Source organism: Sceloporus occidentalis, unplaced genomic scaffold, assembly GCF_023333645.1.
Source record: "Sceloporus occidentalis isolate IW3139 unplaced genomic scaffold, rSceOcc1.0.p SCAF_53, whole genome shotgun sequence".
NCBI lineage: Eukaryota > Metazoa > Chordata > Lepidosauria > Squamata > Phrynosomatidae > Sceloporus > Sceloporus occidentalis.
In genome coordinates this window covers 2,588,416-2,613,494 of record NW_028317033.1, presented here as the reverse complement: position 1 = coordinate 2,613,494, position 25,079 = coordinate 2,588,416, and the positions used below count along the sequence as shown (strand labels likewise).

The following is a 25,079-nucleotide window of genomic DNA, read 5'->3' as shown; positions in this document are numbered from 1 at the left end:
AAACTGTAGCAAAACATTTTTAGCTTTATTATGCAGACATGAGTCCTAAGTGTGGAGATTTCAGGCGCGTAGAAATGGGTAGCTTTATTGGGGAAAAAATAAAAGCTTTTGTTGTTCAACGAATAAAACATGTAATAGATATTTTGAAGTTTTGGAATCCTGCTCCCAATGAAGTCAGATTGCTAAAATTATGACCTTTTTTTGTTTACATTTTACATGGCTGATTCTTAAACAATTTTTGTTTTGTTCCAACACAGCACATTGGTGTTAAGAGTTAGAAATACTGATATGAATAATTGCCTAGTCCCTAAGAAAAAAAAATTATATACAGTACTGCAGTTTGATGAATATGGAATCTGCAATAACTTACCAAATTTAATATACATGATACGCCTCTGGTTAACACCTTGGCTGTCCAGAGGGCCTCCAGCGTACAGGTCTGAAACACACTGTCAAGTATCTGGGCAGCAAAGGAGTTAACGAAAAATGGCTCTCCAATTGCACATATTTCCTTGTTTTTCTTCCTTTTTTGTTTAAATACAAAAAAAATATATATATAATTGCAGGCTCTCAAAGAACTCCCTGTGTTTAAAGCTTACGCTGGTTAAACAAGACAAACAGTGCAAGAGGCAGTACATGTACGCGGACGCCCAGTAAGATCCCGTGTTAGTCTAAGGCTATAAGAATGGGTTGGTTGATGAACTTCCGGCTGGAAACTGCCCAGAGGGAGGACCGGCCTGTGGATGGAGAGACAAGGGATGAGAAGTTAGAGTAACGGCCATCAGCATGGCTATAATGTTCTTCAAAGAGCAGCTACAAGTATAGTGAACACAAGGGGAAAAATATATACTTATAATCAATAAAAAAACCTGGATCTTGTCGTAAGGGCAGACTGAGGATTTTAAGCACTCTATACGACCTATAGTCCTCTTTCAGCTTAGCAACCGCCAAATTATATATATGATGGGACATATATGAAGTCATCCTTTAGCCACAAAAAGACGATGTTTAATGGCGGCTACTTGTGGGAAAACACTGAACGCACGTGGCTTTAACGCATTTACGTCACCAGCATTCTATCATAAAAAGCAATATGTTTGGGGAACGACTGTAAACGGTTTTTTTTTGTTACATACAGTGGACCAGAAGATAGGTTTTCTTCTATTTGTATTCAGATAATGTATATATACACATTCAATGCCATACTCACCATGAAAGGATTGCTAGAGACTCCAGGAGCTGCAACCTGACCAAACGGGGTAACCACAGGCTTTGCCTGGCCAAATACAGCAAATCCGGCTCCTTTACAAAGAGGGGAGTAAGCAGGGATATAGTGACAGAGGTTTTTAGAATGTCTTAAGTGTATTTACAGAACAATCAGTTCAATTGTACAGAACTGAAGAACTGAGTCATGTTTTTCATGGTAAAAGCTGTAGTGTCCTTAGCCATCCACTTCGCATTTAAGTATATACGACAGGTAGGCTTTATGAAGTCTGAACCAAAAAACAAACATATTGCAGGAAATTCCCTGGCTGAGTAGGACTGTTTCTTCATGCCTACTGTAGGAACTAGATTTGTTTACCCTAAAGCTTAAATTATCTTCTGCCTATTGTGGCAACAGTTAGACGTTTAGGATTAGCTAGCAGCAATATTCAACTTTTTGATACAAGGCAAGCAGTTATTGCATCACCGGCCGCTATTGCTAAAGCCCACAATGATAAGCGTGACACTCCGGAATCGGATATCGCTGCCAACCTGCATCTCCCTGCACTTCTCTTTAAAATGACGGGTGTTGGTTGTTATTCACAGCTTACGTTCCTACCTCTTGGGGCATGTGTTAACCATATAAATTGGTTTTGGTCATAGCTAACTTCTTGGCATCATGGCTGGCGCTCAATCATGTTCTCACGCGAGGTAGGTTGGTACAAATAAATGCTGTGCTCTAACCAGAGCTCTATTCACTACTCATGAACTAAGAAACACACCAATAACGTATGTAACGCATCAGCAACTGAACTCTGCTTTCCTGGGGTAACCTAGTGCCTGGTTATTTAACCACATATTTCCAAAACATTTCCAGAAACTGGAAAACAAAACATTGTCATGACTCCAAAAGCTATGCACACGAGGACCCCCCTTAGAATTCCAGGCATTTCCTTTTTGATTACAGGCTTTATTTACAGTTGGCCTGATCACTTAACATAAGACACAAGAAATGGCTGAGCCGGCACCTGGAACTACTTTGCAGAAGCCATTCTGTTACATTCATACAAGCCACGTGAAACCTAAACACTAGTCAGGGGCAGGCTGTGTTTATCACTTACTATGGTCATGAATTTTCTAGCTTAACCGATTCCGTAGGAAGGCCATAATGGAACCTTCGTAGTACATGGGCTGTACCTTGTATATTTCCATTAGGCTGCTGGGAGAAAGCGGTCTGTTGGGGAAAGGCTGTCTGGGGAGGGAACGCTGGCTGGTGGAAACTGCCGCTGAAGCTGGTAGGAAGACTGTAGGCCGTCTGTGTCCCGAAGCCAGCAGGCATGCTTAGAGATCCTGTGCCGAACGATGCTGACAAAGTAAGGAGAGAGGAAGGATTACCAGCAAAGAAAAGAGTATTATAGAAACCGCTCAACTTATGAGTTTGTTGGCAAACAATGAATACATTATTGTAAAGCTGAAATGCAAACAAGTTCTCAAATTTCTCTTTGTTCAAAAAAAAACAACAAAAAAACGTTAGGTAAACTGTCCCCTTTACTCCATAGCGAGGGAAAAAAGTACCAATAATGTCTGGCTACCTTTGGTAAAAAGGAATAGTATACAGTACACCACAAAAAGATTTCTTTGGGAAGCCACCTCCACTACCCCTATGCACCACAACATCCTAATGATCCTAACAGCAAAGGGTTAAATTCCTTAACGATATCTCCCTAAGGTGAAATCAGAGGTTTTTCGTAAAGCAATGCAGTCTGAGTGTGGACTCGATCTCTTGGCAGCGCACGCAGTTCAGCAATGTCATACGAACACATGACAGACATCCTCTCACATACATCCTGCTTCATTACAATGCGGGAATAATAAAGATTAGCTGGGCGTTCGTGAGAAAAACAAAAGGCCGGCTCAGTCTGGAATCACGAACTACAGCTCAGCCTTTTCCCGGCAATAACATTACTTAAAACCTCAAGTCATTTCCAAGAACCTTGTTATCTGAAACGTGCGCGCTGCATGCATCCCTATCAGACCGCAGACTTGTTAGCATTCATGAAGTCGGCTACTCACAGACATCCACTGCTCCAGCAGCTGTGGGCAGACGTGTCGGATGGAAGGGGTGAAACGGAGTACCCTGATAGTCCATTTCTGCAGCGTGACCATCTCTGACTCCTAGCAAACACAATAACAACATCATAGAAATCAGAATGGGAGTATTGACATCATTCTATATAAGTATTAAGGTCATGCTTGGCCACCCATTGGCAGTGACATCATCCCATCAACATTCTTACTACACACACACACACACACACACCAAGCATTTATTATTATTTTTTTTTTTTTTTTAATTCTAGTGGGTTTCTGTTCTGATAACCACCAGCAAAAATCCTTGGTGTGCTCATTTTACTTTTTGTTTATGGACCTTAGTTTGAAGATGCCCCCAAGTATGAATCTATTCTCCAGAGTATGTGTGCATGGTTATATGGGATTATAGATCATTTGGATTATATTTTAATGTTGCACCTCTGGATTAGTATATATTGATACACAATTATCTTTGGGGTCTATTCACTAAAAGTAGAGTTGGCCCAGGCATTATAACACTATTCACTGGGAAGTTTCTCCAACAAGAATGGCTGTATAATACGTAATTTAATAGGTATGGAGACATCGGAGAGGTCTCTGATTTAGCTATACATTATACAAGTCCACCCAAGCTCTTCCTGCAGCAGAAGATTATTGGAGATTGTCTTTCATAAAGTATAAATGCTTTTGACTTGATAAAGGGAGGACTCCCGAAAGCTCGTCTATTATTTTAAATACTGTTAGTCCAATAAAAAAGGTATTACGAGATTCTGCAACATTCTGTTTTTTTGCATTCTTATAAAGTATAATCAACCACAATTCTCGGCAATTTTATTTATTTTTTTTTTTTTAAAACCCTTTAAGACTACAGCATATTTTGAGCAACTTCAAAATATGAACATTTTTTTAAAAACAGCCACATAGTTCCCATGACCTATAGGACCACACAGGTGATTTTCACAGTAATGATTGTAAAAAATAATAATAATTAAAAAAAAAGATCTTGTTAATGGAGGAAGCGAGGATATCAAATAATAGGTTATAATTATTTGGGTACTTTTCATACCATATCATTTCATATGTCATTCTCTACCACTTTTCAGTCAATTTTACACACTGGTAAAACACAGTCATCTCTTAGTACTCACCTGGAGGTACTCTGCCGTTGGTCTGGAATGGGTTAACGGCAGAGCCAACTGATGCAGACACAAAGGGGTTTGTTGAAGTAGGAACTTAAGGGTGCAAAAAAGAAAAGGGGCTGTCATACAGACATTACACAGCAGGACACAGAGGTCCTTCTTTTACTTATGGTTTGAAATCAGTTTGTCCCCCGGGTGTACCCGATACCCGCACAATGCCAAGACTGTTCGCTTACAGTGCTTTGCCAGGTATATAGGGTGGGAGTGAAGCAATGCTGATGCGCTACACTCAGCAAAACATCATCCGGCAATCTCTCCTGTAATCTATCCCCTCCAGGGATTCTAATTTACTACAATTCACCCAATAAACCCTCATTTTATGTACATTACATCTCTTTCTGGCATTAGCAGCGGGAGATCACACATTGTCTGTCACTGCAGTGACTATTCAGGACCTGCGCGAGCTCGGAGGAGCAGTAACCAGATGCTGGTGGCCACATCTTCAGACTAGCTTTGATTTTACAGCCACATTCTCAATTTACCTCCAAACGCTCCCTGGGTGGGTGCAGCCGGGTGAGCACGGGCCATGGATACGGCTGAGGACATCCCAAACACACTGCGGGGGACAAAAATCCAAGTAAACCCTCAAGACAATTTAAACATTGTAGTTAAACAAGGCAGTTACTCAGTCGTCACTATAACCTGTATTGATTAATGACTGTTTGGTATGACAGCCACAGTGAAAGTCACTGTAAGGGCCTTCCATATTGGCACAACTGCAGAAGAGACTCGCATAGAGCTTTCACTGAACGATGGTATCCTTAACACCGTCTATAACTTATTTATAGGAGACGTCCCTCCCCCCCATCCCAGTAACAGATATGACCAACAAATGCCAAAACCCAGCCTCTAAGATACATTACGGGCCACCTGAAAGTAATGGTAGAGGACATTTGTTAAACAATCACGTGAAAAATGGATATTATTATTAGTACTGATGTTAAGCCCTTGATGGCGGACCAAACCCCTGCCCCAAACTGTCGGCGTTGTCAGAGCGTTACTAGAAGAACGGAACAGCGCACTTTTGATACATACTTGTCTGTCGGAGCCGCTACCGCTGGGGTCGATGAAGGAGCCGTTGTGCTGCCGAATGGGCTGGGTTGACTACCGACACCTGAAAGAAGATACCTCCATAAGCCCAGTACTGAACACTCCACTACTCGTATTACTATTGGAATACCCCAGTTTACAGCTGGTTCCAGTGACAGAGGACCACAGATTAGGAGCATCTAAAGATAGAAGCTCCTCAATGATGCGGAGGTGGCCCCCAAACTGCACAATACTCCCGTACGTAAACCACATGTAACAAAGCGGCAAAAGGAAAGTCAAAGGTCCCACAGAAAATTAAAACATTCTCTTTGAGCATTAAATACAGCACTGTATAATGTCGTTTTACGTCATTTTGTGCCATTAAACTTCCTTTATCTACAGACCTGGGCGCCGCCATCGTTGTCAGTCGTGAAGTTTTGGGTGACGTTTCCTGCTCAAAACACCGAACTGAGCTCATTTTTTACGGCAATGCTAGAGTTGTCCTGTTTGTCAAATAAAATTCTTTCCTCTACAGACTTTCTTTAGCAGGATTGTCAATGACTGTGTGATTAAGAGCGAGCCATTCTACTGTTTACCACAACTTAGTCTGATAGGCAGTGCGGAGCTTGTGTAGAAAGCTAGGTTAAGACAACACAGCTAGAATACATAGACGTGATTAATACACAGCTGTCTGAAATCTCGCTTTGTAAACGCTACCTAAGTGTCCAGCAAGTTCCACTAAGTCACTTAGAGGGAACGGCCAGAAACTCATATGAATGAGCTTTGCCCTGGAGTACAGCTCCCCCCGCTGGCAACAATAGGGATTGAACGTGCAAAAGCTTCAGAACGCTCACTAAATTTGCTGATCCCTCCCATACTTTGTAGTCCAAGATTCAGGGCCGGTCTGGAGGCCGCTAGGCATCCCTGACACTTCAAGGCAAGCAGTAACTGTTACATTTTTACATGCAACGTGCGGTCGCGCATATCCATCCAGAGGCCACACACTGCACATGATCTGCTGATGGAGTGGCAGTAATGGTAAGTATGTAGCCCTTATTACCAGCTAGAATCTGCCCCCTGGCCTGCTAAGATTAGTAAACCACTTGCATGATAACTATCTCAGGGTTTAAATGCTTGTGTAGTGTTATTCTATGCTGATGTGATAAAAAGGTATCCATCTCCTTGCATGAGAAGAAGCCTACTTAGTGCTTTCATCTACACTATCCTGAATGGTGTTAAGTGATAACAGCTCTAGTTCAATCCCCCTTCTTACCTTGTGAACTGCCCAAGATACTGTCTAGATCAGCGAGTGCTGCGTATTTATCCGCTGAAGGATTGCTCGGCTTACCCGCAGCTGTTTTGCTAGCCGCACCACTGTGTGCATTTGAATTGAAGGCTCCGAAATCAGCACTCGAGGACTTGGGAAAGTTGTCAAACTGAGCAAAGTTTGGATTGGCATTTGCTCCTGTAACAGAAAGTACTGCTCTTAAACCATTGATGAATGAGTACATTGGCAAACATTCTGCTAGTAAACAAATAATATATATATATATATATATATATATATATATATATATATATAATTTTGGGGGAAAAACACAACATACTGGAATAAGACCAGGTGGATTCCCAACAGACTAATGATAATTGTGATAGAACCTTCTCCTTTACACTGGGAACAATAGATAACGCTACAAAAGGCAGCTATCTTAAACTTTATCAGACCTTCGGCAGGGGACATGATATATTAACTGCACATAACCTGTGTGGGTGTAATAACACAATAATGCTACTCAACACTAAAATGATGCAAGTTATTAGTAATGCAATTGTTTGCAGCTCAAATTTGCTTTCCAATGCATCCAGCCGAGTATAGAAAGTGATTTTACTGGAACACTATGTGCTCTCATCCGTGATGACGTTCACTAGTAAGTAAGAGTTAAAAGACTGGGTGACTTTTGACTGCTCAGTTCTGATAACTAGACTTGTAGAGCTTTAACTAGCTGCTGATGGTTGTCTAGGTTAGATCTAGCTTAGTAGATTAATTCTGAATAACGGTTTTATAAAGGGTGAGGAAAGTGATCACAAGGACGTGCAGTACCCTAAAAGTTAACGTTCAAACGGCCATTAGAAAATAAAGGTTTAATGCTTGGCTCAACCACAACCACCAGTGTTCTCTATTCTACAAAGAGTACACATCGAATGAGTAGAGGGTCCCACGGAGGGACAGGAAAACTTACGGTGAGCGGCCTGCAGAGAGAAAGCAGACGTAAAGTCGCCAAAAGTGCAGCTGGAAGATAGTGCTCTGAATGCTGAGTGACCGTGAGAGGGGAAGGTGGAAAAGAAAAGAAGGTTTGCAGAGAAAAATCAAGATGCCATGTCTGAAGGAATTAAAATGCGGGTAAGAGGTAAAACAAAGTCTGAGGGAGGAAAGCCCCCCGAGAAAAACAAACACACAGAGACAGGTCAATGGCTGCCACATAACATTCAAGCTACACACATTCACTGGTGTCCACGTGCCACTGCCTGTGAATATAAGCCTAGACTGATATTTCCCTCTATTACATACGAAAGGATTGAAAGGATCCATGCTTGCATGATGGGGCTTTGAAGATCTTGGTATGATCCATAGATATTACACTACTAGCCAACAGAATTAACTACAAGTCTCACGAGGATCATCCAGCCACGAGGAGATGGGAATTTTAGCAAAATGGTCAAAAGAAGGTTTGTGATACCGTCTATGGGCCCTGCATTCATATGTAATGCTACATCATATTCTATAAACATTGGACACTAAGAGGTTTTGCAAACCTTTTCAGACTAAAGTCCAAGATCATTTCACAAGAAGTAAGTGTTACGGCTACTTTAAAAGCTAACTGAGAAAAGGAGAACTCTAGAATGTTTGGCCATTTCTAATACTATTTGAAGGTTTCTTCTTTTCCACGTCTGGCTGTTAATTTCTGAATGTACTTGGTTGGCACACATATCAAGTTTGTCACAAGTGTGAAACACAAAGTCATCCACTTGTTATACTTCATTGGACACGGATACATCGGAAGGGATGCTTTTACATAGTCCTGGAATTTACTTTTTAGGTGTAATATTCGCAACCTAATGCTACACAAGGTGACTAAAGAGCATCATGGAGACAATCTAGACAATTTCTTATGTGAAAAAGTGTTCCTTGGTCAGCAGAACATAAGACATGTCCTTCTAAAGAGAGTGGAAAGGCTTATCTCCTGCGCATGATCTCCACTGGCGGAGTCAAAGGTTCATTGTGGTGGCGTGTTTAGTATAATGAGGCACACAAATGAACGCATGGACACACTGTAAGGAAGAAAAATGGACACATTAAAAGGTGGAGCCTATATAATATTATATATACACACACACACACGCATACATAATATACACACACACACACACACAATTCAGACAAGCACTAGAAACAAGAAAGAAAAAAACAGTATACAACAAAAAACCAGGCTAAATAAATATGAAAATGAAAATAGCTGATTAATGAGCAAAGAGGTGGGATAATGCGGTGGCACCTTGCTTTCTGTCGGTGGACAATGTTTTTCATATGCAGGTTACAGTACCGAGGCAGGACTACCTGTGTTTAAGGGTGGGGTAGGTGTCTGACTTGATGCGGGTAAAGCGCCGAAACTACTCGCACCACTAGACTGTCCGAACGCATCAAAGTTTGCAAAGTCTGCATTGGCAGAATTGTGAGCTGCAAAATGAGGAAAAACAAAGAGGAAAATATGGTAACAGATCGGCGTTAATGAGGATGAACTGGCAACAACAGCAAAACAAACGCAAAGACTGCACAACTACATTATGACACTTCTGTATTGCGGCTAATACAGAATAAAGACAGGTGTTGAAATTAAACAACGAGAAAGCACCCACGTGTGAGCCCTGGCCTGTGTCGGAACAGGTTTATTCCTGAGCCCTATCGCTAGAGTGCAATTTATTTCCCAATAACTACAGTATAAACCACATGTCCGGTAAGTAAGTCTAGGTTAAACTATTTCAAAAACACTAAACTCTACAAGGAAAGAGGTCCTGAATCATCCCCCGCCCCAGCCCTGTGAGAAGAATGCCATGTGTGACCGTAAAAGAGATTACAAAACTTAGGGGTTTATTCACTAAAGGGAGTGTTTGCGGAGACGTTGTGATTCAGCTCCTTCACGTCAATGTACGTTACGAAGGTCAAACCCCAGAGAGCTTGGCTGGCCCTGTATAACGTCAGCTCTTCTCGCTGGAGAAACCCGTAAGCGCTAGTCCTTCATAATGAACGATGACGTGTGGGAATTCAAACCACACTCTCCCCTTGGTGAATTAACCCCTTTGTGCACAGAAACTCTAACATTACGATCAAATATTTTCAGTGTATACAACTAATATAAAATGAAAAAGCTTGCAGTCGTAGGTTATAATGTTTACAGGAAACAAACAGAACAAAATGCACTTATCTGAACCTTCAATTCGTTACTATTAATCCTACCCAGCCAGCACCATTCAGGGCACCCTAAATAATGCAGCAGCTCTTTACATTATTAAAACCATCCCTTCCTTTGATTAAAAGAAAAGGCTAGGAACACAAAAACAGAGTAATTAAAACCAATACTCGAGATCAGGACATATAAGCAGTGTAACACAAACCATTTCAATGTAGGTCACATGGGGCCGCCGTGTCTCAAGCAAAAGAGTTGTCAGTAGCTTTGAGGATACTTCTACTACGATCTACGACCGTTTTCATTTGTGCCAATGACTTTTTCCATCAGAGGAGACTTGGCAAGCACCCATTTTGGTTGGGGCACACATGCCTAAGCAGTGATCGACAGCAAGGAAGGGGTTAATGGCTCTCAGAAGAGCCTTTGTAATAATGTAATAAATGACCGAAGAAAAAAAAATTAACCCCTACAAAAATGTAGAAAATGCACAGAAATGCAGAAAAATTGCTGCTGTGCAAAAGCACGACCTTTGCAGTGATCAACGGCAAGGAACCAAACACAAGTCAAAGACAATGTTTCTAAGCGTTTGACAATGCAAATGGCGATTGCACTCCCGAGCGATCACTTGATAGCAACAACACCCTGAGCGACAGAAACAATCATTGATCGCTTCTGAAGCTCTTGCCAGCAGAAGGGCAGCAGCATATTTAAAAGGCATGCTCCGGAGAATGATCCTACAGCGTCAAGCAGATTTTCTGGTGTTGCTGAAACCCAAATATCTTGTCTTTGCCATCAATGTGACTGTTCAATACTAGAACCGTTTACACTAAAGAAGCAAACATGTATATAAAAAAAAACAGGTTCTGAAATGTGCTCCTGGCCTTCTCAATGTCCCTTCTGTTACAAACTTCACTCAGACTGGTTTCCTTGGAAACAGAAAACTAAATTTAACAACCTTGAGCAATACTGAAGGTTTGCCTGGTGGAGCTGCTCTTTGCTGCTTGACAAGGAGTGTGATGAGTTAACAATCATAAGCATCCAATACACCAAACTTCACATCGAGCAGAATGCCAGAACGGTTTACTTTGTAAATAACCTCCGCTAACTTTCCTGCCCACACCGTCAGCCGTTTTCCGCAATTCGAGCTCGTGCATATAGGATTGAGAACATAGAAATCCAGAATAATCATTCACACACCTGTATGACTGTTGAAATTTGCAAAATTGGCAAAGTTAGCAGTGGCTGCAGGCTGCGGGGCGGGTGTAGCAAAGATGTCGGCCCCAAGGTCACCCAGAAGGTCGAACCCTTTCTTCTCTGGTTGTTGCTGCTGCTGCTGCTGTAGGTTGCGAGCCACAACAGGAGACTGCAAATTAGAGGCTTAGCTGTTAGCTTCTGTATAACCGGACATTTCCCAAACAGGCAACAAAACACAGGCATTACAGTGCATTTTAAAAAAACATAAATCCAAATTACATTCGGTACCTCACAGAAATTCACAAATATTTAGGCACTAGCCTTCAATACAAGAACCGAGCTTGATGACATTTCAAACAAATAGCATCCCGACCGTAGTCTGCAGATCCGTTTATTCTTAAAACTTTGCATTTTCAGAAATTTTGGGGAAGTTCGTACACTTGAGGCTAGATGGCACCATTTACTATAGAGAATGTAACTCAAAGTATTAAAACTCCTGTTCCATATCACAGATCTTATCTTGTTAGTGTAAATGAGAGTGATTTACTGGAGAAGACGGCATGAAGTCGCCCCCCCCCCCAAATGTCTCTCCTTTCCTATGACAAATCCCAAAAGGAATGCAAACAATAGGGAAGCTAAGATATTGGCCCCAGAGGGGAAGTAAATGATAATGTAAAATGGCATCGTCACTAATGGAGACTATAAAAAGAACAGAGGGACAAGAATCTCTATCCGTTTTTTCTCCTCTCCTGCCAGTTCTGGGTTTTCTGACTGATCCTTGGAATAGGAGCCAGGGATGAAGCCTGGGTACTGCACAGCCAACGTGTTTCAGGACTCGGGACTGAGTCTGAATGTGGGGGTTTTCTACTACAACCCACAGCCAAAGAATCCCAGAAAACACAGTCAAAGAAGCAAGGGTAGGTTTTCTTTCCGGGAGTCATGGCTTCCGTGCTCCTGGGAATTGTCCAGCTTTGCTTTTCAGTGATAAGGACGAGTAAGACTAGAAGAAGCTTAAGGAACGGCTTTAACGCCAAGCAATATTTCACCATTATGTGAAGGAGAAAGAGTTAAGACCTAACCTTGCTTCCTTGTTTTTTTCTACCCAGGGAACACATAATTGTCTTCAATGTGACAAAGTGGAAAAATTGGGATAATTACAAAGTCAGTTCATTATTACTGCCCTGCTGGGAGTAAATTGCCAAGTCAGCGTTACGGTGTATGTGCTAAATCACGGGATTAAGAAGGGGGAAAAATGGTAAGAGGAGTTTTCAGAAAAAAAGGTCACTAAGGAATTAAGGGAAATCTACAGGAAAGGAAAGGCTGGTACAAGAGGTCGTGATCTGAAGAAACCGCGTGCAGGGAAAAAGGAGGAAGCATGATGCTGCGGACAGCATGGTAAGACCTGGATGTTCGGCTGCCCGACGAGTGGGTGAGACTACAAACATTTCATGATGTGAGGGTATATACTGCAATTAAATGTATATATTAATATACCGGGACTGTGTATGATTTAGCAAACCATATGGAGCTTCATAAAGGACTTTTACGTGAAATATGGCTTCTGGGACTTGGCTGCGTATGCCGGGCCAGTTCACCGGCTCTGAAACTCTAGTTATGGACCCTGAGTTGTCCCCCATGTATTCAGTGCAAGTAACACAAGGAAGCAAAGTTAAGCAATCCAAGAAAGCCCAGGATGTACATAAAAAGAATTAGTAAGTAAAGGGGAAATAGCCTAGATGGACCATATTTACTTATTTTCTGTCATCACTCTCTTCGCAGCAACATATTTTTGGTCTAGGTGGACTATTTCTAGGGTATCAGGGCCAAGGGGGAGGCAGTCATACTGCGTGACATATTGCATCACGTGCGTGACATATTGTAGCATCTTATGTACCGAGTTGCTTATGCAGTTGTGGACTACAATAGGAACTCAGTCTCTGGAACACTTTCCTAAACATATATTTTTACTTTTTTTTTTTTATTATTCCACATCGAGCATCCCGCAACGTGAAGATAATACGGAAATGTGGTGGGAAGCCATTACTGCATAGTGCTGCAAAGTGCACTCGCTACACTCACATTCAAACACCAACGTTTCCATTACGCACACGAATAGACGGGAAGCGGATGAGAGAGTTTGATCCATATACGGAACAAGAAAATGTTAGTTTCCAATTACCAATATCTATGCCAGACACAACCATACTTAACACGGAGTGTCGAAAAGAGTTAGCAGATTTGCCAGGTTTCATACAACATAATTCATGATTTCCACAAATCCAGATTTAATCTGAAGGCCCACATTTTAAATGTAATGGCATTGAATATATATTTAAAAAAGGACATCACATTTTATATCTCTGATTACAACTAGTACTACTAGTGTGTCTATAGGGAAAACATCCACATTACTACAATTGGTGATCTTTAGACCAAGTGATTTGGATGTTTTGGGGTTTTTTAACCACAGCAACAGATTGAATGTCCAAGACTGAATCAAACTTTGCACCAGAATCACTTCTTATACACATTACTGTACGTGTCATGGAGAAAGTGAATGAAGGATTAAAGGACAAAACTAAAGATTCAGAATTACATCGTTATGGTTAATCCAGCCTTTCTCAATTGCTTTTCCCCAAATGCACACATTTTTCAAACTGTTCTTAAACTATCCTTATGGTCATTATTTCCTAAAGACACATGAACTTTAGGAACTACATATGTATTGAATTATCCCAAGTGGCTCATATACAAAGAGTGTCCTTTTTCAAATTTTATTAAAAATCAGTGTCCTTGTGCCATGTTGAGTATCTATGAAAAAACATTTTTTACATAAAAAAAGTGTAGAAAAGATTTTGGGTATTAGAATAACTCGCTAGCTCTGATGGAGCATTATTTGAAATCTGCAGTCTTACAAATAAGCAGATTTTAGATAATTCGCACCTTCTGCCTCACCTGACTAGGAGTTCCTTTGTTCAAGTGAAGCGTTGGAGCTCCGTCTCCCAAGAGCGTTTTCAGCGGCTTGACTTCTGGGGTACTGCTGGCACTGCTGGCCGAGGACCCGGAGATTGACGCATGGACAGAGGCCACTACTCTTGCTTGCTCTGGGGGAACATACCTGGGGAGGAAAGGAGAAAACATAACTTACGCACAAAGGTTTTGAGTATGCTTGAGTGACGGATTCAACCATAGTGTAAAATCTACAAGTGGAGAAAGGATGTGGAAAACGTGGTTTACAAAGTTAATTTTCACCCAAAGAGCGAGCCTTAGGAACTGTATAGGTGAAATTAAATACCCCACACACAGTGAACTTAATTAAAGAAGTTATCCGACACCTGGATGAAACAAAAGCGTCAATTACGCTGAATTGACTGAGGAGACAGACAAAAAAACATTAATAAAACAGACCGCCTAAATGCTGTGTTAACCATCTTTTAATACACCATACGGCAGTTTAATATATCTGCAATAAAATATTTAAGCATACACCTTGAGAAACGCATTTTGCTTTGGGTACAGTTGGGCATAAATGCATTAAAAAAAAACATTGGACACCAATCCACATCCTTCCTCAGACACAGAAAAAATAAGAACATTAATAATATAAATTTTAAAACAAAACATATACACACACACACACACACCTTAGGGGCTGCCCTAGGATTATCACACTATGAAACGTTGGGATATGAGGTCATACCCCGGCAGCCGTTCACCGTGAAGGCTGTGCTCCATACTGTAAATGTGCCTACAAGGGAGATCAGCTATCCCAAGTAACCGCCCATTGAAAATCAGCACATTGAGGGGTCTGACCACCAATCTGTCCCAGTTTTGCAGCAAATGAAATGCCCCCCCCCCCCATTACCTACTGCCCCAGCCCAGAACACGTTGCTGACACGAGGAGGAACAGGCGTAGTGTCTGCCAGGAAGAAACATGTCATTAGACACAGAAGTTGGACATGGAGATGCTCAGTGGCCACTTACCACCGCTTCTTCTCATACTTTTCTTGAAGGAATTCTTTCACTTTTTGCGGGTCTCTGAAGTCTGGGATGGAAGATGATCGTTCATCAAATAATCCTAGCCAGATCTGTTTGCACACCTATATCAAATGTATTTAGAAAAGTTTAGACACCACTGCAATTGTCTAAATAACAATAGTCCAGTACAATTCAACAATAGCATGCAACAGATCCAGACAGTAATATTCCATAGTAACAGCGAGACAATCCGGGATGTTAAATCTGTGGCTGTCCAACGTTCAGATACTGCTGCCGTTAAAGGGGCTTCTCCAAAGAATCCCGATATAAACAAGATTAAAGAGAAATAGAGTGCTGGACACATCACTCATTATATAGCCCAGAAGTCAATTTAAAATAGTTTCAAAAGTGTCCCCATCCATATCTTCTCAGAGACTGCTTAATGCTACCCTGCAGTCATGTAACGCAGTGGACACGGGTTGAGGGGGATCTGCTCCTAACCAGTTTAACAAGCATCCGTGTTCGTGAAAAAAACCTTTTATAGGATTGTATAATCGATACCTGGCACAAGCCTGTGTTATAAGAATCTGTACCACGGCCATGAGGCACGTGTATTATTAAAGTAAGGATTATTAAAGATCAGCCGTTTGCAGTAGGCAGTCATGCTCGCGGTCAACTCTCAGCGTGAGATTATAAACTCTGCAGTCAGGACATTTGGCCTCTCCTGCTCTACCCCCATACAGCCTACTAGCCCATCCAGTCTGCCTATTTTTACCGATTTAAAGACTCGGACCTTAAAACAGCAATTGGTCTCGTCTCCAGGACAGCTTTATGCCTACTCTCATACATTTTTTTTGTTAAATTCCCTAATTGTATAGGCCTCTACCACGTCTAATGGGAGGCTGTTCCATTTATCACGCTCTCAGTAAAACATCCTTACATTTCATCTAAACATCTGATGCTCTAGTTTTAGACTATGACCTCCTGTACTATGTTAAGTCCATTTAAATGCTTCTCTCACATCCCTCTCTCTTTTCTTTCCTCCAAACTATACATACCGAGCACCCCTAGTCTTTTCAAACAATTCACCATTTTGGTTTCCCTCTTCTGAACTCTCTCCAGTGTGTCAATATCCTCCTGGAGATGGGGTCCCAGAACTGTACACAACACCGTAGGCGAGACCTGACCAGAGATCTGTAACGTGGCCGAACCACCTCCCTCTTCCGGCTACTAATGCCTCTCGCTGTACAACCCAGCACCCTGTCTTCCGTTTCCTATGCTTTGTTGAATTCCCTGAATACCTCAAGACCTCAGAAATAATTAATCCCAAGCCCCAGCTGTCTGACAGAACAGTACTTCCAATAGTTTGCCTTTGGATTTTATGGCCCAGCTGCATTACTTTATATTTATCAATATGAAACCGCAGCTGACACACTCTAAACCATTCTTTTAACTTACTAAAATCTACTAAATCTTACTAAAAGCACATTGCAGACCTTTGTATCATCTGCAAAAAGACATACCCTACCATTAAGACCTTCTGTAACGTCCCTAATAAAAAATATTAAACAGTATGGCTCCCAATACTGATTCCTGAGGTACCCCCTGTTCCCTGAATATATCCCTTTAACATCGAAACACTGTAAATGTATTTATAAGTCTTCTATGAAGGACAGCGTCAATTGTGTTACTGAAATCTTGAAATCTAGATCTAGGCTATATCAACAGCTCCTCCCTGGTCTATTGTTTCAGTTGCCAAGTCAAAAAAAATAAAGTTGGTAAATTTGACAGGATCTCTGAGCAGATTATTTTCTTTAGCCTGGTTTCCGTAAAAAAAAAAAAAAAAAAAAAAGATAGTCATACTGGTCAGAGAAGATTCTTTAGAGGTTTTTAGTCAAAGGTTGGGTCAACACAAGAAATGATGCAGTCACAAAAGTGTTTTTGGAACCTCAGAGGCAGATTCCATGTGAAGAAGACATCTGAGGTACAGAAAGCTATGTGACACAACGCAAAAAAGGGTAACAATTAAAAATAGATGTGTAGGGGTAGAGAGGATGTGAAGAAGATCCCATGATTTAGGGTTCAGGTAACAGTGAGGCTGTACACAGCAGGATGTTAAGGCTTCTTAGTTAACATGACATAGAACTTAAACGTAATAACATGATAAAGGCACATAGTAGAGGCGTAACTTTTTAGCATGGATTAAAAACACCGAAGCAGAACGCACCACTTATAACGTGATGGCAGGATCAACTAAGAAACAAAAGAAAATCACCTAAAAAGTATTTGATTGACAATCAAGTCAATTTAGTAGTCTATTACACGTGCTCCTCTGTACTACCGCATTGTATCAGTATTTTGTGTCATTATACTTTTACATAGTGTGACGGACTGTAATACTCTGCATGAAATCCTTGTACCCAAACGCCACAGACTGACTTACTGCAAAGGACACAAAAAAACAAAACAAACCATCCATCATATTTTAATTTAAATTAAGGGAAATAATCTTCACAGGAAACCCAGGTGTTCACTTATTTACTACACTGTGGTAAGTTAAGGACCTGAGAGGTTGGATATCGGGCGGAGATAAGATGGAGGTTTTATCCACACAAGGAAAAGAGGCATAAACTTCTAATATTGTTCATGTTAGAGAAGTGCTTTACAGGAGGAATCCACTGGGCTGTTAAGCCTCACTGAAGAAGAAATCCTAGCCTGTAACACTTGACTTTTAATCATAATATACTAAAAACGAAACACCTGAAACAGTCCCTAACTACGTCTCTCAGAAAATACCCATTCATTATAATAAATCAAGATCAGCGTGACACGTGTTTCACCGTAGCCATCGCTACAGTATTGTAGTACGGTATAAACAGAAGCGCCCGGAGCGACTGATCGGCTTTTAACAGCGTGCTACAACCTGACTGGAAGACCAAGCTACACCACCCGGATACCTGGCTTTAGCATAACTATATAACGCGCCAATTCAATCACCACCAGAGGTATGCTATACACAGCGTATACATCAGAGTAACAATAAGAAGCAAAGTTTACAGTGTTCCCTAATAAGCGATCGTATGGATCTCACAGGATCCTTATAAACCAACCCGAGAGGAGGAACGCCTTGGGACAGGAGAAACCAAACAACACAATTAAACGGATTCCACCGATTCATTATTAGACATCTCTCCTCTAGCCAAAATACATCCAAAAATCACGCCCGGGGCTTCTTCCACTCTTCCACTCTTTTATGGATACTTCAGCTCATATCACCCGGTAGTGTCGCTTGCACTTCCATCTGCTCATAAAAGGGCACCGCTGTTTGAACAGCACCAATCCTTCCTCGTATTGTCAGTCATGGCAGGGAATCCTTCCCTGCTGTTATTAGTCGTAGACGTTCCGTGTTGATAATCTTGCCAGGAACACCGTAATCACTTAATCATTCACGTCATGTACATATGATGAAGATTAAATAAAAGATCAAATCCCACATAGATCAAATGAATAGCCTTAGTGTAATTGACAAGAGTTGATGATAATGTATCTATGTCCAAGCATTTACTCATGTGCAGATCAAACACGCCAACCTTAACATGACTAATGAATGGAGCAAAGGGAAAAAGAATAAAAAAATATATATTTATTTCAATAATTACAATGTTTCCAAATAGATGTTGGTTTGCTGACCATTTTGGACAATGTTATGCTTCTACGTTTGGGATGAGCTGGAATGTAGATTGCGAGTCAGACCTTCTCACCCAACATCAGTGCCTGACCTCACAAATGCTCTACTGGATGAATGGGCAAAAAGTCCCACAAAATCTTGTGGAAAGCCTTCCCAGAAGAGTGGAAGCTGTTATAGCTGCAAAGGGGGGACCAACTACATTTTAATGTCTGTGTATTTAGAATCCAATGTCATAAAAAGCCATAAAAAAAAGTCAGATGTCCCAATACTTTTGTCCTTATAGCGTATGTAGGGCTTAGCGATGAGTGATGAGCGATGAGACGTAGTTAGGGACTGCTTCAAATAAACAACAGGTATATAGTTTTTAGTATATTATGATTACAAGTCTTCTGGGCTAGGATTTCATTTCAGTTGTTTAGCTTATGGCCTTATTACCTAGTTAAAGCCTTTCTTTACTTTATACATGTACAGGGCCACTTTTTTCAGCATATACATTATTATGGGTGTTTTAAATAAAGTTGCAAGATCTGCAACGAAAATCTTGCGATCAGGACCCTTAACAGTCTGAATCAGCTGGTATCTCTATGCATGGTCATAATCTGTTGATGAACAGCAGAAGAGATGTTCCTGGAACATGTTGTTATAGCAGGTCAGGGTAAGTCAGAGGTCATCCTTTAGCCATTTCCTTTTCTATAAACCAGCTCCTTCCTGATTCTTTTACATACGGAAAATAAATAAGTACAAACAGGTCAGACCAGACTGGTTGACTGATCAAGACCAGGCTACACTTGCATGTATTAAGAAACACAAGTTGTGTTGCCCTAAAAGAACACTTTTGTATAACACTGGGCCAAAAGGTAAGATGGCTACTGTAACACATCTTACGTTACTATATCTCAGAAGATCAATTACATACATTCATTCGTATAACGAAGCAGACTGTTTACTGTAGCCAGAGAGTCTCAGTATAAGAAGTTTAACACGTGTGCTAAAATCCATCAAAATTAACAGCGTGCAATATCAAATGCATTTGAACCGAAACAAAGGGTAAGGGATATATACATACTATCGGGTGTTAATGAGATACTCCAGCTATCATATACACTTTAAGCTATATACCAGCCGAATATAACCTTTAAAATGAACATCCCACCGCCCCACTCAAACGCAGAATCCCTCATGCATTAGCTCTTTCCCTGCCAACCCCTGTTCCTTGGCCTGCAAGAGATGCGTTTGGCCAAAGAAATCTCCGGTTTGCCAACGCACATGGACAGTATACTCAATGCCAGGTAGTTCCAGTACTGGGTCATGCCAGCCAAAACTGCATGATGGATATTAGATGTACCTTTCCTGTAACACCACAAGCCACCATCTTGATCCAGGCTTCTAACGAGAGTCAAAATAGGTATTCTTTGGACTACTTTAACAGATCTGCAGATCTGACATCCTGCGGTCATAACCCCGCCCCCATCTGGCCTCCTACAGCCATAACCCCGCCCCCATCTGGCCTCCTACGGCCATAACCCTGCCCCATCTGGCCTCCTACGGCCATAACCCCGCCCCCTTCTGGCCTCCTACAGCTTTCCTGAAACACCACAAGCCGTCTGCTAGCCACCATCTTCACACAACCACTTACCCTCCCAGCACTTTGTTCGTTTTGTTAACACATCCTCTTTTGCGTCCTGAAACCACCTACCTCTAATTACTGCTACATGAGAGCTACTACTCCCTCTTCTCGTTTCAATTACCCATAATATTCCTTTAGATTGTAAACTTATGTGCGGGGCCCTCATAAGCCCACCATCGTTGCCAGTGTTGCCTATGTGCGTGTTAACTTCCCTATTTAAATTGTACAGTGCTGCGTAATTTGTTGGCATTTAATAAGTGCTGATAATAATGGTAAGTGCTTTCATTTATTGTTGCTTCCCCCAACCAGGTAAAGAATGCCTATTACAGTCCTCATATGTCACAAAGTACCTTAATAGGCATTGTTCTTGGTGGGGCTGTACGGGGTCCCCTAGAGTCCCTTTAACGGCAGTATGCAGTGTAAAAGCAGCATGCTTAAAAGCTATTGTAGATGCAGAAGAGAAGTGATAAAGCTTACGTCATTGCCGTGCTTCTGAAGGAATTCTATTTCTTGCTGTGTAAATGTGGTCATGGAGATCGACTTCACTCTGTGGGGTGGGTTCAGACCACGCCTGGGAGAAGAGGACAAAAGACAGGGATATGAGACAATGGCGATCAGAAGAACAAACATTTCCTCTCAGCAGCAGTATATCACCCGAGTCCCGCACAGAAGAGCATAAGCCCTTCGTATCACACTTACAAACACTCAAAGTATACACTGACAGCTAGGACTATCACGTTTACAAACACACAATACACTTTTATTAAACATCGTATAACTTCCGCTAACCTATCACACCTGCGCTTTGAATTCACATTAAATTAAACTCTTCTCAATAAATAAAACCAAGGAACATATGCACCAATTTGCATTCAATACAATGCACCCGACGCCATGCAAAGTAGAATTGACATATTTAAAGCCGATGGCACAGGAGCTCGCTGGGGTAACAAAAACAAGGAACTCAGCAGAGGGAAGCTTTTTTCTATTAAACCAGTTATTGGGAGTTTTTTTTTAACAAGGCTGCTCCTTTAAACGCACGGTTCTGCAAACACCCCATAGAAATCCCCTGGGCAGGGGACTTTGCACCTGTACCAATGTGCAAGTGTGATTTCATCAATGGACGCGCATAGGGGTGAAAGTGTACTGGGATGTGTAAACAGGTGCATGACGGTTTACAGGCACAAGGTATTTTTTTTTCTTTTATGCCTAGGATTGCAAACTCCAACAGGTCTCCATAATATTAATTTAATGGACTTGTCAATGTATTAAGAAGGGCTGCTGTGGCCCTGAATAATGCATTTCTAAAAGAGATTATGTTCCAGAAACGTCCGGCTTCCTCCTGGAGAAGCTCACTGGAGTTAATAATTCAGTTGAAAGGAACCTCTCTGCCATGCACACGGGTTAAGAACAATAGTTACTCCGCAAAAAAAGGTACCGCTGATCACGCATGAAGTCAACAAGAACATGAATCAATGAGTCAACCCGAGTTGGTGGAACAGCACGTCATCAGCCCTCTAACCCCCTATGAAATAAATACGGCGTGGGGGCTCGTTGTTTTACTATATATCCCAGAGCTGTCAGTCTGATGTGTGATTTTTTTGATGGATGTGAATGCACACTAGACTCGAGCAGCAGAGGCATGGTATGGCTGACTCACATGCATGCCAGCTGCTCCTCTCTGTACACACGCTATGTAGCGACGCGCTTTTTATTCAGGTAACATCGTGCACACACCATGTATAGTGTAAGTCAGGGGCGTCCAACCTGCGGCCCTCCAGCTGTTGCAGGACTACATCTCCCATCCTCCTCTACCAGCCCCTTAGCTGAATGAGCATTATGGGAGATGTAGTCCTGCAGCAGCTGGAGGGCCGCAGGTTGGACACCCCTGGTGTAAGTATTGACAATGACATCGATAAAAGGGTTAACACAAGAATATGCAGTCTAATGCAGAAATGCAGATTTCATTCCTCTTCAACCTCCTCACAGACTCAGGGTCCTCTTCTCCTTCTGTGCCAGTGTGTCTTAAAGGCACACAACAGCCACCATATGCACTTTATTGCGTATAAATGAGCAGCCCCTACACAGCACCATTTCTTCCATCTCGGAAAAGCATGGAGGGATTCGGCAGACTTGCATCGCTGTGCATGTGCTCAACATCAGGCTCCTTCACAGCAGCAAACCACATCTAAGAGGCAAGCAGCGACTTGCCGGTGCCGGGGCAGGAGATGGAGCAGACGAGGTGATCCCGAGGAAGCGGATGTATTCGTGTACAAAGCAGGGTTTAAGATAAGCCAGTGTTAACTGCATGCCAACATCAGAGAGATCTGAGAATTAAAAGATCACTGCGGCTCTGGCAGCACTTGTTTTAGTGAATGCAGACAGCATTATTATCGATAATAAAGGGATGGGGAGAGCGTCTTGACAGGCTGAGTAAAACCAGTACCTACATATTAACTCCGTGCCAAAGCAGGATACATGGTTGCGGTTTCCAGACATTTGTATTAAGAGGATACAGACTGATTTCCCAATTATTACTTCCGCCTTGAGATGCTACATGTGATGGAGTTTTAGCACGATTGCTAGCGTTATTTCACATGTGGCTTCTGGTGCCGCAAACAGAATATTCCTGCTGATTAGACCCTGCTTGGGATGACCCCCCATTGAAAATGAGATTCCTGCACCGTGGGCCCCTCTCAGCACCACTCATATTGTCGGCTCTGTCAAACCTACTAACATGCACTCAAACACATATACCAACCATCAGCCACACACATACCCAACTTACTAGGGTCTATTCACTAACACGGCATTCGGCAGGAGAGCTGGAATTTCAACTCCCTGACTTCATTACACATAATTGAAATAAAAACCCAGTGAACCACTGCTCCAAAAATAGCTTGGATGGCCCCGTATAAAACAAATCAGTGACGTGAAGCCGAAGAACTCGCTGACTGAACGGAGTGTTACGCAGGACCCATTCGGCATTTTAGCCCTTTACAGTGAATTATGAATTCAGGAGGTTTAAAGTCACTATTAGGTGTTTTATATTTTGAAAAAAAACATGTTCTCTGGTTTTACCAAACATGTTTTGAAAGCATTAGTTTGGTAAAAAAAAGATGGAGTGATGTCATTACACAGCAATATGATTACCTCCAAAGTGAGATGAAATGCCAAGCTCTTAGGAGACGGCATCCCTTCAATGAATCCATAAACTCAATGCTCCAGCTGATGCAAAATCACTGATTTCATACACAGTCTCCATGGGAATTAGGCAAAGACATTTTTACTGGACATGAATTATGCAAGACCCTCATAGGACCACCATTCTTGTCAAGAACTTTGTATGAAAGTACCATAAGGCTAGGTGGCAAGCTCACAGGCAGGGTGGTAAACTCCTGTTATAACTGTATTAAATGCATTTATGTATTTGTCATCCATCCCATAGTTAAATTGTAAAAAATTATTTGATCCCCTGCTGATTTTGTAGGTTTGCCCACTGACAAAGACATGATCAGTCTATAATTGTAATGGAAGGTTTATTTAAACAGTGAGAAACAGAAAAACAACAAAAAAAAATCCAGAATAATGCATTTCAAAAAAGTTATTAATTGATTTCCATTTTACTCAGTGAAATAGGTATTTGATTCCCTATCAGCAAGATGTTTGGCTCCCAGGTGTCTTTTATACAGGTAAAGAGCTGAGATTAGGAGCACGCTTTTAACCCCTTCGTGACAAAGGCTGATTTTACTTTTTGTACCCTTCGTGACAATGGCCGTTTTAACATTTCTGCGCTGCTCGTGTTTAGCTGTAATTTTCTTCTTTCCCGTTTACTGAACTCACACACATTAGATATTGTTTTTTTCAGACAAGAAGGGCTTTCTTTAGATGACATTGTTTTGATTGTATCATATTATTTACTATTAAAAAAAGTATAAAATATGGTGAAACATTTAGAAAAAAATGACTGTTTCTAACTTTTAGTTGAAAAAACTTTTACTCATCTATAAAAGGTAATAAAAAAACCTGCTAAATAGATTCTACTATTTGTCCTAAGTTTAGAAATACCCAATGTTTTTATGTTTTTTTGCTTTTTTCTGCACGTTATGGAGCAATAAGTACAGGTAGCGTTTTGCTATTTCAAAGCCATTTTTTCCAAATCTGGTAATTGTTCCCCCCATGTGCCATTTCGGGGATATTTGAAGCCGGCCAATGCAATTTACCCCATCAAGTCATATATTTTTGAAAACTAGACAGCCCAGGGTATTCCAAATGCTGGTATTTTAACCCTTTCCAAGCACTTATTCTACCATCAGCCTTTGTCAAACTTTATGGTAGTAACTTTTTTCCATTAATTTTTTCACACACATTTTACTTCAGGTATGAATAAACAGGTTCTGGTATATGTCACTATCATAAAACACCCCAATATGTGTTTAGCAACATCCCCTGAGTACAGCGATACCTCACATGAATGATTTTGCCTGGCTGTTTGGGGGCAAAAAGGGCCACATTTGGGGCATGCGCATTTTTCAATGTTGAACTTTGGCATTTGGGGATCCACTGCCCATGCCCTATTTGGTACATCTTTGAGCCAGGCCATTTCA

General features: G+C 41.4%; 1 protein-coding gene across 1 annotated transcript in view; it reads right to left on the bottom strand.

Moving 5' to 3' along the window:
- Positions 1-677: 677 nt before the first annotated feature.
- Positions 678-25,079, bottom strand: part of LOC149288204 (arf-GAP domain and FG repeat-containing protein 1-like) — a 39,762-nt gene continuing 15,360 nt past the window's right edge. Inside the window, exons 2-14 of the mRNA XM_089491966.1 lie at positions 20,950-21,043; positions 15,164-15,279; positions 14,135-14,297; positions 11,183-11,348; positions 9,136-9,258; positions 6,796-6,984; positions 5,529-5,607; positions 4,976-5,049; positions 4,443-4,526; positions 3,277-3,378; positions 2,401-2,568; positions 1,211-1,302; positions 678-737 (exon numbers count right to left, since the gene is read on the bottom strand). Of these exons, the coding sequence (XP_089348092.1) occupies positions 678-737; positions 1,211-1,302; positions 2,401-2,568; positions 3,277-3,378; positions 4,443-4,526; positions 4,976-5,049; positions 5,529-5,607; positions 6,796-6,984; positions 9,136-9,258; positions 11,183-11,348; positions 14,135-14,297; positions 15,164-15,279; positions 20,950-21,043 (1,510 nt within the window). The remainder of the gene's footprint in view (positions 738-1,210; positions 1,303-2,400; positions 2,569-3,276; positions 3,379-4,442; positions 4,527-4,975; positions 5,050-5,528; positions 5,608-6,795; positions 6,985-9,135; positions 9,259-11,182; positions 11,349-14,134; positions 14,298-15,163; positions 15,280-20,949; positions 21,044-25,079) is intronic.